This window comes from Podarcis tiliguerta (genome assembly GCF_965153285.1).
Source record: "Podarcis tiliguerta genome assembly, chromosome: 5".
Taxonomy (NCBI): Eukaryota; Metazoa; Chordata; class Lepidosauria; order Squamata; family Lacertidae; genus Podarcis; species Podarcis tiliguerta.
The window spans coordinates 39,061,682-39,073,702 of record NC_139538.1 but is presented as its reverse complement, the minus strand read 5'-3'; the positions used below and the strand labels follow the sequence as shown (position 1 = coordinate 39,073,702).

Below are 12,021 nucleotides of genomic sequence, written 5' to 3'. Positions count from 1 at the left end.
CTGAGATTGGATCCAGAACCTTTTGCATGTGCTTTGTCTCCAACTGCCCTGAAAATGCTGGGACCGTCATGAAAACCCTTAAGCCACCATGGCTTCTCACTATGTCATGGAGAGTCCAAAATTTGGCAAGCGGGGAAAGGGAGTGGGAAAGGGCAGGGGAAAGGGGAGGAGAAGGAGGTGGCCTGCCCCCTCGCAATGGCAGTGGTCATAGCCGCCAACCGTAGAGACTACATTGCTGATGGAAGCCTCGCAGTTTTAGCATATATCATCTAAGGCTCCAAGACATTTGCTGGTGCAGTATTGTTACATACTCCTCTTGGCAACAGCCATTGGGGAAGTTCAGCCAGCATACCCATTTTTCCATTGGCAGTACAGAGGTACCTCGGGTTAAGAACTTAATTTGTTCTGGAGGTCTGTTCTTAACCTGAAGCACCACTTTAGCTAATGGGGCCTCCTGCTGCCGCTGTGCCACCGCCGCACGATTTCTGTTGTCATCCTGAAGCAAAGTTCTTAATCTGAGGTAATATTTCTGGCTTAGCGGAGTCTGTAACCTGAAGCGTATGTAACCTGAAGCGTATGTAACCTGAGGTACCACTGTTCATGTATATAGGGGCTGCATGGAGGCAGCGGTGGATCAAGCCGATCGGGTGCCTGGGGTGGCACGCATGCCCTGCACCCAGGAGCAGGGCCAGCCGCCCATGGGGCGGGGAAAGCTGGGGCAGGATGCTCTGCAGGGCCTTAGAGGAGTCTGCATGCCTCCTCCCACTCAGCGGACCTACAGCTGAGGAGGAGGCGGCGGGTGGACCGTTTGGGGCAGCACAGAGCCTGCGGGTGCCCAAGCCACCATGTCACTCCCAGGAGAGACGTGTGGCTTGGGCGCGCTGTAGGCCCCACAGCGAGTGCCACCCAGCATTTTGTCACCCCCCTCAGTGGTGACACCCAGGTCAGCCCGTCCCCACCGCATCCCCCCTTCCTCTGCCCCTGCATGGGGGACACTGTTGTAGAACAGAATGTCTCTATTTTCATCTGAGGAATGTTGGAAGGTATGCTATATCCCTTCCCCTGAAAGGGTGGTGAAAAACTATACACTGAGAGATGTAACAACAAACTTGCAGTCTTGGGCCTGAGGAACCTTGCTGCACTTTACCTTATAAAACTGAGCGAACTGAGAAAACAAATGCTAGCACAGTGCAGCTGACCCTGCTCCAAAGCTTGCAGTGTGCTCCTTCCCTTGGAGTCAAGAAACAAGTTATTTGGCATAATTATGCAGTAAGTGCTTTCCCACATCCCCTGCCAGTTTGATGCTCTCATTTCAACCTGCTCCACCTCCTGCCTCCTCCAGCAGATCATACCTGAGAATGTCGATGGAGGCCTGGAGGCAGCTGCTGGTCAAACACCATCTGTAAGGACTCCAGAGAAGGAAGAGTCCGAGACACCTCACTGAAAGCAGAAAGATATGAATTTGAGATTTGTGGTCATAAGAACCTCTCCGTGTAGTGCTAGACAGACAAGCTGTTGCTAATCAGCCCAAAGGAGTCTGCTTGAAATTACGCCATGCTGATTTTCAGTAGCACAAGCTGCAAAGGTCAGTCTTTAGAAACTTGAATTTAGTTCTAGGATGCATTGCTAAATAAGCAAGAAGCTCTAAAAAAAATGCAGGTCTTCAACACAGGATGTGACTGTGTGGGCAGAGCTGCAGAACTGATCACAAGAGTTAAGCTGATAGTAATTCCCATGTGTGCTCAAAAGGGAAAGGAACATCTATATTTGTTGGTTAGATTCTGCAGCAAACAGTAGTCTCCCACCAAAAGGAACATGGTTTGCAGCAGGATTGCTTCAGTAAACTAGCCTTCAGGAAAGGCTTAACATACAAATTCTGTACATGCAGAATTTCCCTGTCGGCTACCAATCAAAATGCGCCTCCAGAGTCCAGACTAACTTGTGTTTACCTGAAAAGTCCTTTGCAAAGTGTTGCAAGCAATTTCTTCAGCTGAGGGAGATTCCAAGGCGCTTGCTGTACTGTCTCAAGATCACTGGTGACATGAACTCGCAAATAATCCTGGATGAGTTTGAAGTGCTCTTCTGGAATACTGTGAAGGAAAGGGGGGAAACTGCTTGGAAGACCACTAAGGCTTATGAGCTTGCAAATGGGCAAAATATCGTAGTGAATGAGAGCTAGTGTGATATCAGACCTGAGAACAAAGGGGAGGGAGGGAAGCAGGGGAGGCCGCTGTGGCAGGGAGAAGGTCCCAATTCTGCTGCTTATCCTTTAAAAATTGATGATTTTTTTCTAAGGAAGGGAGCTGTCTGGGGGGAAAGCTGCCAACACCACTTCTGTAATGGTAACTCACAATCATATAGTGATTTTGGGAGTGTTCAAACTACTTTGTTCAAACTACTTTTTCAAGGTAGGTAAATAATGCAGATAACAGGGGCAATAAAAAGTGAACAAAAAACTTTGTGCTTTAGGCAAGAATTAAAGCAGGGGCACCTTGATTTGTAGCCCAGTGCTGCACAGCTTGGTCCTATGAACCTTTACTCAGAAGTAAGTTCTACTGAGCCCAATGGGACTGACTCCCAAGCATGTACACAGACGACTGCAGCTGTGACCATGACGCTCCACCAGCTATTTATCTCTTTCTTGTTCATTACTACGTTATGTATGAGTAACTCCTTATACTGAGGGAAGGAAGGCATCCTTCCTGTCTGCAACCCACACAAAAACAACCCTTCTAACCTTTTCCTGAGAGGACTCCCAGCCAGCTCATTTAGCTGCCATCTGCAAAATAAATTTGAGCCCCACCCTCTTATCAGGTGGCAGATTTTTGTGTTTGCAGTATTAGGCTTGACAGCCTCCTGTACCTTTTATATAGGGACAAAAAAAGAGAATTCCACCGCATTCAACGTCTCCTGTTACTGCAGCACCTAGTAAAAGGATCTCCCTTGGGGGCCCTATTCAAAATGGCTGTGATAAGCAAAACACAGTAAATTACGTTTCTAGACTTACTGTTTCTACTTCCTCAAATAAATGAATGGCTAGATCTCACCTGCTGGTGTCTTGGTGCTGTAATCGCTGGAGCAGCGTCTCAGAGAGGGATGGTTTGCTCACTTCCACCACCTGGGCATGTTCATTTGGAGAAAGATCTTCTTTTGCCTCAGTTGCCAGAGGTGGTACTGACATGCTGCGTGGAGGTAATAGAGGCGGCACAGGTATAGGATCTGTCGCAAAGGGGAAGGAAAGAGTAAGATCCAAAAGCTCTCCAGCTGTCTTTCCATGCTACTTTTAAATGGCTTTTTGAATTTTCAGTTGGGTGCTATTCTGAGGGTATCTATGCTGTACTCTGTGTAAATCAACAGAATTTACGTTGGCTTAAAGTAAGCCAGCATATGTTGCCCCGATGTCCTCAGCCTGGCAGTGGGAGAACAAACCTTTAAGAGTTTTACTTATACCACCCTTTTGGCTGGCCTAAGTTCTGCTAGGTTGCCAGGTCATGTGATAGGACTGAAAGAGCTTTGAAATAGGTGCAAGTCTCTCCTTAACCTGCCCCACCCTTGCCCCACCCCCAAAACAGTTACACCCATAGGTTCCACAGGCTTTCATTCCACTGGCTAAGCACTGGCTGAGCCAGACAGCCCAGTATCTGCCTATTCCAAACTCGCTCATTCTGGAAGATCTTGGGTTTTGATTGCACTGTTAAGAGGATTCAAACACTCACTCAGCCATGAAAATCACTGGGTGACCATGGGCCAGTCACTGTCTCTTAGCTGGTTTATGCCACGGGGATGCTCTGAGGCATAAGAGGCAAGGTCCCTTTGCTCCCCATAAAATATTTGAGGGGGCCAGGGCCCCCCCAAAAAGCTGATGGGCATTGCCACTGAAATGGTGTGCATGTACCACATCATGTGATTAATTATGTGGGGTGGGGCTTACCTGCCCCCCCATATTTTATTCAAGTTGGTACCCCTGCTCTGAGGATACAAGGACTGGGGGAACACCCCATGTACTCTTCAGCTTCTTAGAGGAAAAGTGGGATATAAATGAAATAAATCATTTTACATCTCATGGTAGATTGACATCAGCAAACACACCCACCAAGCAGTGGAAAAATTTACATCCTTGCAAAATACATCTTCTTGGGAACCAAATATCAGTGAAGAATTCACAAATTTCACAGCCAGAGCTAGTGCGGCTTTGAAGAGGTTTCATGTACAATGTACACCTTCTGACCACAGTGGAAGTATACAACCTTAATTATCAGCTTCCTTTCTTTATGCTTGCAGAGCAATCAAAATACAGCTGGCATATTAAGAAACTGAACCATTTAAATTTAAGTAGTAGATTAGATTTTTTTTTTAATGATCTTGCTAAATTCAAATTGTCAAGAACTGCAGCCATGGTTATGAAAACTTAGCTGGAAGCAATATGGTATTTTTAAAGTAGTGTGGTATTACTTTTCAGACTCTTTCCCCAGCTAACTGTGGTTGCTTCTACCTTAGCTGTTTTGTCAGCAACTGCCAAGCTTCATTTACACACTTTTTACACAGAATATAGATGACCCATTTCATGCCAGGCTTTTCTGTGTTGTCGTTTTTCAGACCTGATTTGTGGTGCTTGCTATCACTTTAGATGCAATAGCAGTGTCAGCATCTTCATTACAGACTGGCAAACAGTTACTGGGTTTTTTCCAGGACTACTGGGTTTTTTCCAGGACTACTGTGCCTTTAACTATATAAGCTTTGTCTTCGTGACTTCTGATCCTGTAACTGCTTTCTGTTCCACGAGGGCACAGCAATACTGAATTGCCTCTCAATTAATCAGTTTCTCTTCCTGAAGTGGGAGAGGGGTGTGTGTGATTGAACTATTGTTTTCCATTTTCCCCCCTTATTATTTTGTTTTAAAATGGTGAAATAGTAATTCAAGGCCCACATTGGTAGGACACATAAACAAAATATTAAACAACACTTGAAACAACTGCTTTAATTGCAGTTCCAAATGACTGTACTGTATAAAAATTATGTTTTAACAGTACTAAATGACTCTGGTGCGGAAGCTGCCTTCTGCAGCTTAGAAGGACAAAAGAAAATTTAAAACTGAAGTAAGAAACTTTAATGAACAAAGAACAATGAGTGTGCTAAGTGAATGAGAAAAATCGGAAATAGGAAAAGAATTATAGATACAAAAGAAAATTGAAAACGACACCTCTGTGGAAGTACTGAACTAAATATGCCTTTGTTATAGAGAATTTAAAATGCACAGCCAATGAACCTTAAATCCATTATAGGATATGTAGCAGCTTATTCCTGTTACTTAAAGCAATTAGCTGCTGTATAACATTATGTATTACCGTAAGCAATGAGTCTAAGCAATGGTCGAGAGGGCAGATATTTAGAAAATTAAGAACAGTTTAAGCTGTTGTCCTGCAAACTTACAACAACAACAACAACAACATTGCCTAGACCTGCACAAAACTTGTGCAAGGTGAATGCAAGCAAGCAGCAAAATCAGGACATTTATTGAGCCCCTAAGAGGCTGGTCACCATACATGGATGGTAGACTACCTTTCATTCAGTGAGTCAAAATTTCTACTGGCATGGCTTATAGTTTTGTGGTACTGCCCACCTGCTCCTTGAAGTAATTGTGTGTGTGTGTGTGTGTGTGTGTGTGTGTGTGTAAGAAAGACAGCCTTTATAGTGGCCAAAGGCTAAGAATTTACAATTCCTTCTTCAACTGATAGGTTTTATTGATTAGGTCTGGACAATTTAACACTGTTATTTCCAATAAACTGACAGTCTTGGGAGCACAATCTTCTGTGTTTTGAATTTCTTACCCATATCCTCCTCTGGCTCCTCTGCTGCCTCCTCCTCTTCCTTCTGGACTGGAAATTTAAGACTCCGGATCAGACCCATATTCTCTTTCTTGTAAAACTCTATCAGATCATCCAGGTTATTGAAATACTGCACCGGAACACCTTCAGATGCCTGAAAACATCCCACAAAGCACAGATGTCAAATATTGCTAAATATCATTCCCACCAAAAAAAAAGAAAGAGCATATAGTGGTGGACAATAGTAAAATGAAAGCTCAGTCCACACAATGTCACATCCTTTGTCATCTTTCCAATTAAGTCTGTGGCACTACAGCAGCTAGGAATGATCAGAAATGGAAACAGAAACAGCCACTAACACAATTCACATGTTCTAGAGTCAGGAATGGAAATCATGCAATGAATACAAGCAGTATTTGCTATCGTTAATTTTTTTTAGTCCATAAATGTTATGTGCCCCTGGCTGAAGTGAATCAGTTTGTTAAGAATTGCTCTGTGAGGGATAAACTACAGTGCCCAGAATTCTTTGAGGGGAGGAATGTGTTTTAAATGTACTTTAAAGGTATGGTATGGTGTGTGTGTGTGTGTGTGTGTGTGTGTGTGTGTGTGTGTGCAGACCAAGCATAACTATTATCAGCTACAGCCTCCCCAGGAAGAGTTTTAAACAGTGGGCAGCTGGTTAACTTACATACAGAGGAGTTCTGTCTTCACAAACGAATAGCAAGATCAAGAATGTACCCCTCTGCCCTCTTTTCTTGGAAGCATAAAGCCCCATTAAACTCAGTGGGCCTTATTTCAGATGAGACATGGATAGGATTGCACTGTAGGTACATCAGACCAGACAAGCACTCCTGTGTTTCAAATGATACAGACCTATGCAAAAGCTTCTCTTCAGATGAGTCAGGCTACATATTTAAGCAGCCCCCAAAGAATCCTGGGAATTGTAGTTACCCCCTAAAGAACTGTTAACAAATTACAGTTCCCTGGATACAGCCTAAGTCAGCAGCATACATTTTCCCCACACACTTGCCTATGCCTTAAAGGAGAAAAAGTAGAGGTTTCCCATAAAATTTTCTGGTGTAAACAGATTATGGAACAGCTTTTATGTACAGTGGAACCTTGATTTACATACGGCTCTGCTTATGTACGATTCCAGTTATGACCTTCAGTAGATGCTTCGACTTATGAACTTTTCTCTAAATATGAACACAGGCCTTGCTGGCAGCCCAGAACTTGCCCGGCCGGCTGCGGAGCAGCACTGGGGCCTCAGTCGCCGGGGAGAGGGCCCCCATTCCACCCCTGAAGCTGTGGAAGAGGTGCCGCCTGCAAGAGGAACAGCAGGGCGCACTGCAGCCCCAACTCCCCCACCCCGAGGAAGTAACCTGAGGAAGTTCAGAGAAGAACCTGGCCTGGCAAGAAAAAAAAGTGCCCCTGGCTGAAGTGAATCAGCTCTTTACTGACCCTTGCCCCACCCCCAGCTTGTAGCCAGGTAAGCCAGTCCACCCTCAGTGCACGAAAGAAAAAAATTAAATGTTTATTTTTTTCATCTACAATACTGTCTTATTTATTTTATAGTATAGTACATTGATTATTGCCTTCATTTTATGGATCTATGGTCTCATTAGACAGTAGAATAAATTGCTGTTTTAGGTGGTATTTTTCATCGTCTAGAATGGATCAATTCACTTTTCAATTCCTTTCCATGGAAAAGTGCGCCTCTACTTACGTACGTTTCTAGTTATGATCGGACCTCCGGAATGGATTATAGTTGTAAGTAGAGGTTCCACTATATAGGCATTTCATTTGAGACAATAATCACAAGAGTTTCAGTTTCTTCAATTCATTGAGAAGGGATTTACTTCCTTGTCCCTTAAATCAGTTCACTGTTGTCCTTTCCTGGCTTTCAGCAAACAGAAGTTTATAATCTATGCACCATAATCTTTCTATTCTGGGAAAAAGAGTGCTGTGGCAGCAACCAATCTGTCTGGGCTGACTTCCATTTACTGCAGGCACAATAATTTTCTGGTTCGCCCTATTCTCTCTCCTCCTCCCCCCCCCTCCTCCCCCTGCTTTTAGCATCCATTTACTACTACAGTAGTAGCATTTTCATTCCCCTTCCTCCATCACTTCTTTTAGACAACCTACTTGAATAATTACCAGAGCTAAAGCTAGGAAGCGGATCCAAAAAGAAATCTCCTATTTCAGCCACTTCACATTACATTCCCACCACAAAAGAAAATTGTCAGCATTTGTACTCATGCATCTCCATCATATCTTTGCATTCATTCTGCAGAACGTAATTAATTTTGTAGCCAAGAGGCACCATCCATATGAAACCTTAAAATAATTGTCTCTCAGACTTGTAGAAACTGAGTAGCTGCTTTCAGTGTGTGAAAATAACTTGCCACATTTCTTCTGAAATTACTGGTTCACAAATATTAACCCTACTTAACCTTCAGTGTCAATCTCTTTCCCCTTTACTTTGGTTCATCCCTACATAACAATAGCTTGTAGACTGTTGGCAAAAGCACTTTGGGGGATTTTAACCACGACAATATTTTTTCTAGCACACATTCTTGATCTGCTTATGGTGTGTGTCTCCTATATTAATCACTGCAACAGCAGCCCATCTATTATGGAAAGTAGGGTACTGCTCTACCAACCTCAGCCAGCCCCCATCTATCTTCCTTTCTTCCTACTTATATTTTTCCTAGTCTCAGTGTTACCCTTGTAGAAGGGAAGAGGATGGGGACAAAACTAGAATTAGTTTATTCTCTCTCCCTCTCCCTCTCCCTCTCTCTCTCTCTCTCTCTCTCTCTCTCTCTCTTTCTCTCATTAAGGCCACATTCACACCATAAATTTAAAGCACTGTAATACCACTTTAAACCACCATGGCTTGACCCAAAGAATTATGGGAGCTGTAGTTTGTTAAGGGTGCTAAGAGTTGTTAGGAGACCTCTGTTCCTCCTCACAGACACACAAATTCCAGAGTTCCCTGTAAGCAAGATGGACTTTTAAGAGAACTGTAGTTTTGTGACAGGAATAGGCATCTTGTAAGTTAACAAACCTCAGTACCCTTGACAAGCTGCAGTTCCAAAAATTCTTTGTGGGGAAGCCATGACTGTTTAAAGTGGTATCATTGTGCTTTAAAAGTACAATATGAAAACATCTTGAGTCTGGCTCCACCTCCTCTTTGGGCTCCCTGCCTTGCACCAGTGGCACTAGCCACCCCTGAATTCCCACCCCCACCAGAGAGGTCAGTCCTTCCTCAGTATGGCTTGGAGACTGGAGTGCACATAACAATATTTATCCTATACAGACCCAGTGAAAATACCAAAAAGTGCTATTAGTGTCGCCAGGGCTGCAGAAAAATCTTGGGGAAAATATTGATTACATTTAATATAAACCATCTATGTAAGAATGTGGAAAGTTGAGGGGAAAAGGGAAGAACATGGATTCCGGCTCTGGGTGTTTTTACTTTTTTAAATTTAATGAGGAACAGAAATGGAAACAAGCAGTGGAAGCAGAAGTGAGAAATGCACAACCGCAGAAAGCAAGCTGGGATGACGGCTGAGGTCCATGAGAGTCACTATCTTTAGTAGTCAAAAATCACAGTTTCAAAAGACAGTCTCTTTTCTCCCCCTCTTCTCATGTTTGAAATGCAAGCCCAAATACATGGGCACAGCACACTTGCTCAATGTGTAGAATAAGGCTTAAAGCTAACACAGAGAAGCCAATCAGGTGGAATTGCTTTACGGATGTGTTTTTAGGTCATCTAGCCCAAGTAAGCCGAATCACACCATGAAGCACATGGCTTCCATCAAGGAATCCTAGGAACTGTATTTTACAGAGCTGTAATTCCCAGCACCCTTAACAAACTAGAGTTCTCAGGATTCTCTGGGGAAAGCCATGTGCTTTAAATGTATGTTTTGGATGTGATCTGACTTACTTGGGCTAGCCATGTGTGGATCACTATATAACTGTGAAGGTCCACACTCCTTACCTAAGACATGCATAGGGATATTTGCCACATGGATCTGGGAGCCAGTAGCAGAACCACTGATTGGCAACTAAAAAAAACTCATCATTGCCCACTCCCGATATGCCCCTCTTCCACCACATCATGCCTACTACATTATCCAGACCTTTCAATCTGACTTCAGCCGTGTTTTGGTACAGAAACTACCGTTCAGTGCAGATGTAAAATGCATGGCTCCACACATTAGACCACATGCCCCCCCCCCTGCAGAATCTTGGGAACTGTAGTTTGTTAAGGGGTGTTGGGAACTGTAACTCTGTGAGGGGGAAACTACAGTTCCCAGGATTCTTAGGGAAAGATATGTGCTTTGAATGTACTTTAAATGCATGGTGTGGTTCTGCCCTTGTGGTCACTGGATGAAGAGCAGGGGGAATTCCACACTCTCTGTATCATTGAGACCTGCACTGTAAATTTTAATAGAATGGGGTGGGGAGTTGATGTTGAGGAGTCCACTAGCAGCCAGTTTCCATGGCCCCAAATATCATCTCTGTGGAGTGTAGCTAAACTGCCACAGACAATGATGCTGTCAGAGCAGGACAGGACTGAGGTCAGGTCTTCCCCTCAACAGAATAAGCAGGAGGGATCCCAAATGCAGCAGAGCTGTCATACAACGTTCTGAAGTGAAGCAATACACATCAACTTGGGTAAAAAAAATAAAAATCCCTCCCACTGAGTAAGGCCACTGAGTTTAAAATTATCTTGCTGCACCACAGGCCAGAGAATGCACTTTAGACCTCAGTAAGCCCCTTGGGCAGAACCCCAAGAGCTGGAGAAGTGAGATCTCACCAAAAATAGCTGTCATAGCCACTGCTTCACGAGCACCACCCACAACTTATGTAAAGGAGGCTTTGACAGAGGGGCCTTCAGTGGTGTTGGGACAGCGGTGGGATGGCAGCTTCCTGTTTCACCTCAGGTGGCGAAAAGGGACAGGCCGTCCCTAGGTGCAACAAGCTCTGCCCCCTACTGTGGGTGGGAAACACTGAGATAGCATCTGATTGGAAGTGCTCATGTGTGGGTGAACATGCACAAAAACGCACATGTGCATTAGTAGTCTGGTGAGTGTGCGGCCTCAGTGTGTGTTTGAGTGGGTGAGAAGGAAGGACCTACAAGCTGCCTGTGAAGCAAGGAAGGTGGGGGGTGGGGAGAGAGAGAAAGCTGTTGGGGAGGGAGAAAAGGTTGTGCAGGCCCTGCTCCCCCGTCCCCTGCCAGATATGCTTTTGTAAACATCATTTACTAAATCTAAAAGCCCTGAAACTCACTCTGGGCTAAGCAATTCCAGAAGCCTATCACAGTAATGTGACCTTAAGATGGGACTTGCAGCTGGAAGAAAAAGCTGTTTCCCAAAATACAAGCCAGCCACAAGTTTAGACTATTTTAAATGCAACTTTGCGGGTGGAAAGGAAAGTGGAACTGAACGAGGATGACAGGGGGAGTGTGAGCTTTGTTGGTGTGGCTGACAGCAAGCTGTGCTCATTACTTGTACCGAGGTTTAGCTGTTCCTAAAAGCCAATGTGTCGAAATCTCATGTTCATCTTTCTACAAAAGTTCTCACTAACAGCAGATGAGGTAAACCTGTTTCTGGGCTGTAGCACTGTAGACTGGAGGTGCCAGTTCTCATGACTGAGTGCACGAAAATGTCCCTTTAGATAGAAACCTAGCTTTCTAGAAAGAAGTCTAAGCTAGAAACCTTTCCTTTCACATCTAATTTTTCGATTGGGACGGGATTTTTGTATGCAGGAAAAGTCTGTTATATGAACCCCCGACCTGCATGTACAACCTGAAGTGGGCACAGATGGGAAGCATTTTTTACCTTCTCTGCTGTTCATGGTAACTGGGATAAAACTAAACACGATGTTTCCTCACAGTGCGAAAACAGCAGCAGGGGCTGGGGGAATGTGATTTTAACTGGGACCATAACCAGGGTGTGGGTTGGTAAGAGTTGAACTCTTCCTCCCGGTCCGCTGTGGCCCCCAGTGCTCCTAGGATCCAGCTGTGATGACTACTTGCATTGTTTTTTAAAATGTCACATTAAAGAGGGATATAGGCAGCTGCCTTATACCAATAAGACCATTGATCCATCTAGCTTAGTACTGTCTACACTGACTGGCAGCAGTTCCCAAGGTTTTCTGATGGGGACCTTCCCAGCTCTAGTTGGAA

General features: G+C 44.4%; 1 protein-coding gene across 2 annotated transcripts in view; it reads right to left on the bottom strand.

The window, feature by feature from the left end:
* The window catches only part of INPP5D (inositol polyphosphate-5-phosphatase D), a 57,397-nt gene that overhangs the window by 29,070 nt on the left and 16,306 nt on the right, over window positions 1-12,021 (bottom strand). For both annotated transcript variants that reach the window (XR_014511984.1, XM_083443194.1), the window contains exons 3-6: window positions 5,829-5,979; window positions 3,048-3,219; window positions 1,950-2,090; window positions 1,353-1,440 (exon numbers count right to left, since the gene is read on the bottom strand). Coding sequence is in view for 1 of the 2 variants with exons in the window: in XM_083443194.1 (XP_083299320.1) it covers window positions 1,353-1,440; window positions 1,950-2,090; window positions 3,048-3,219; window positions 5,829-5,979 (552 nt within the window). In the remaining variant the exon portion in view is untranslated. The remainder of the gene's footprint in view (window positions 1-1,352; window positions 1,441-1,949; window positions 2,091-3,047; window positions 3,220-5,828; window positions 5,980-12,021) is intronic.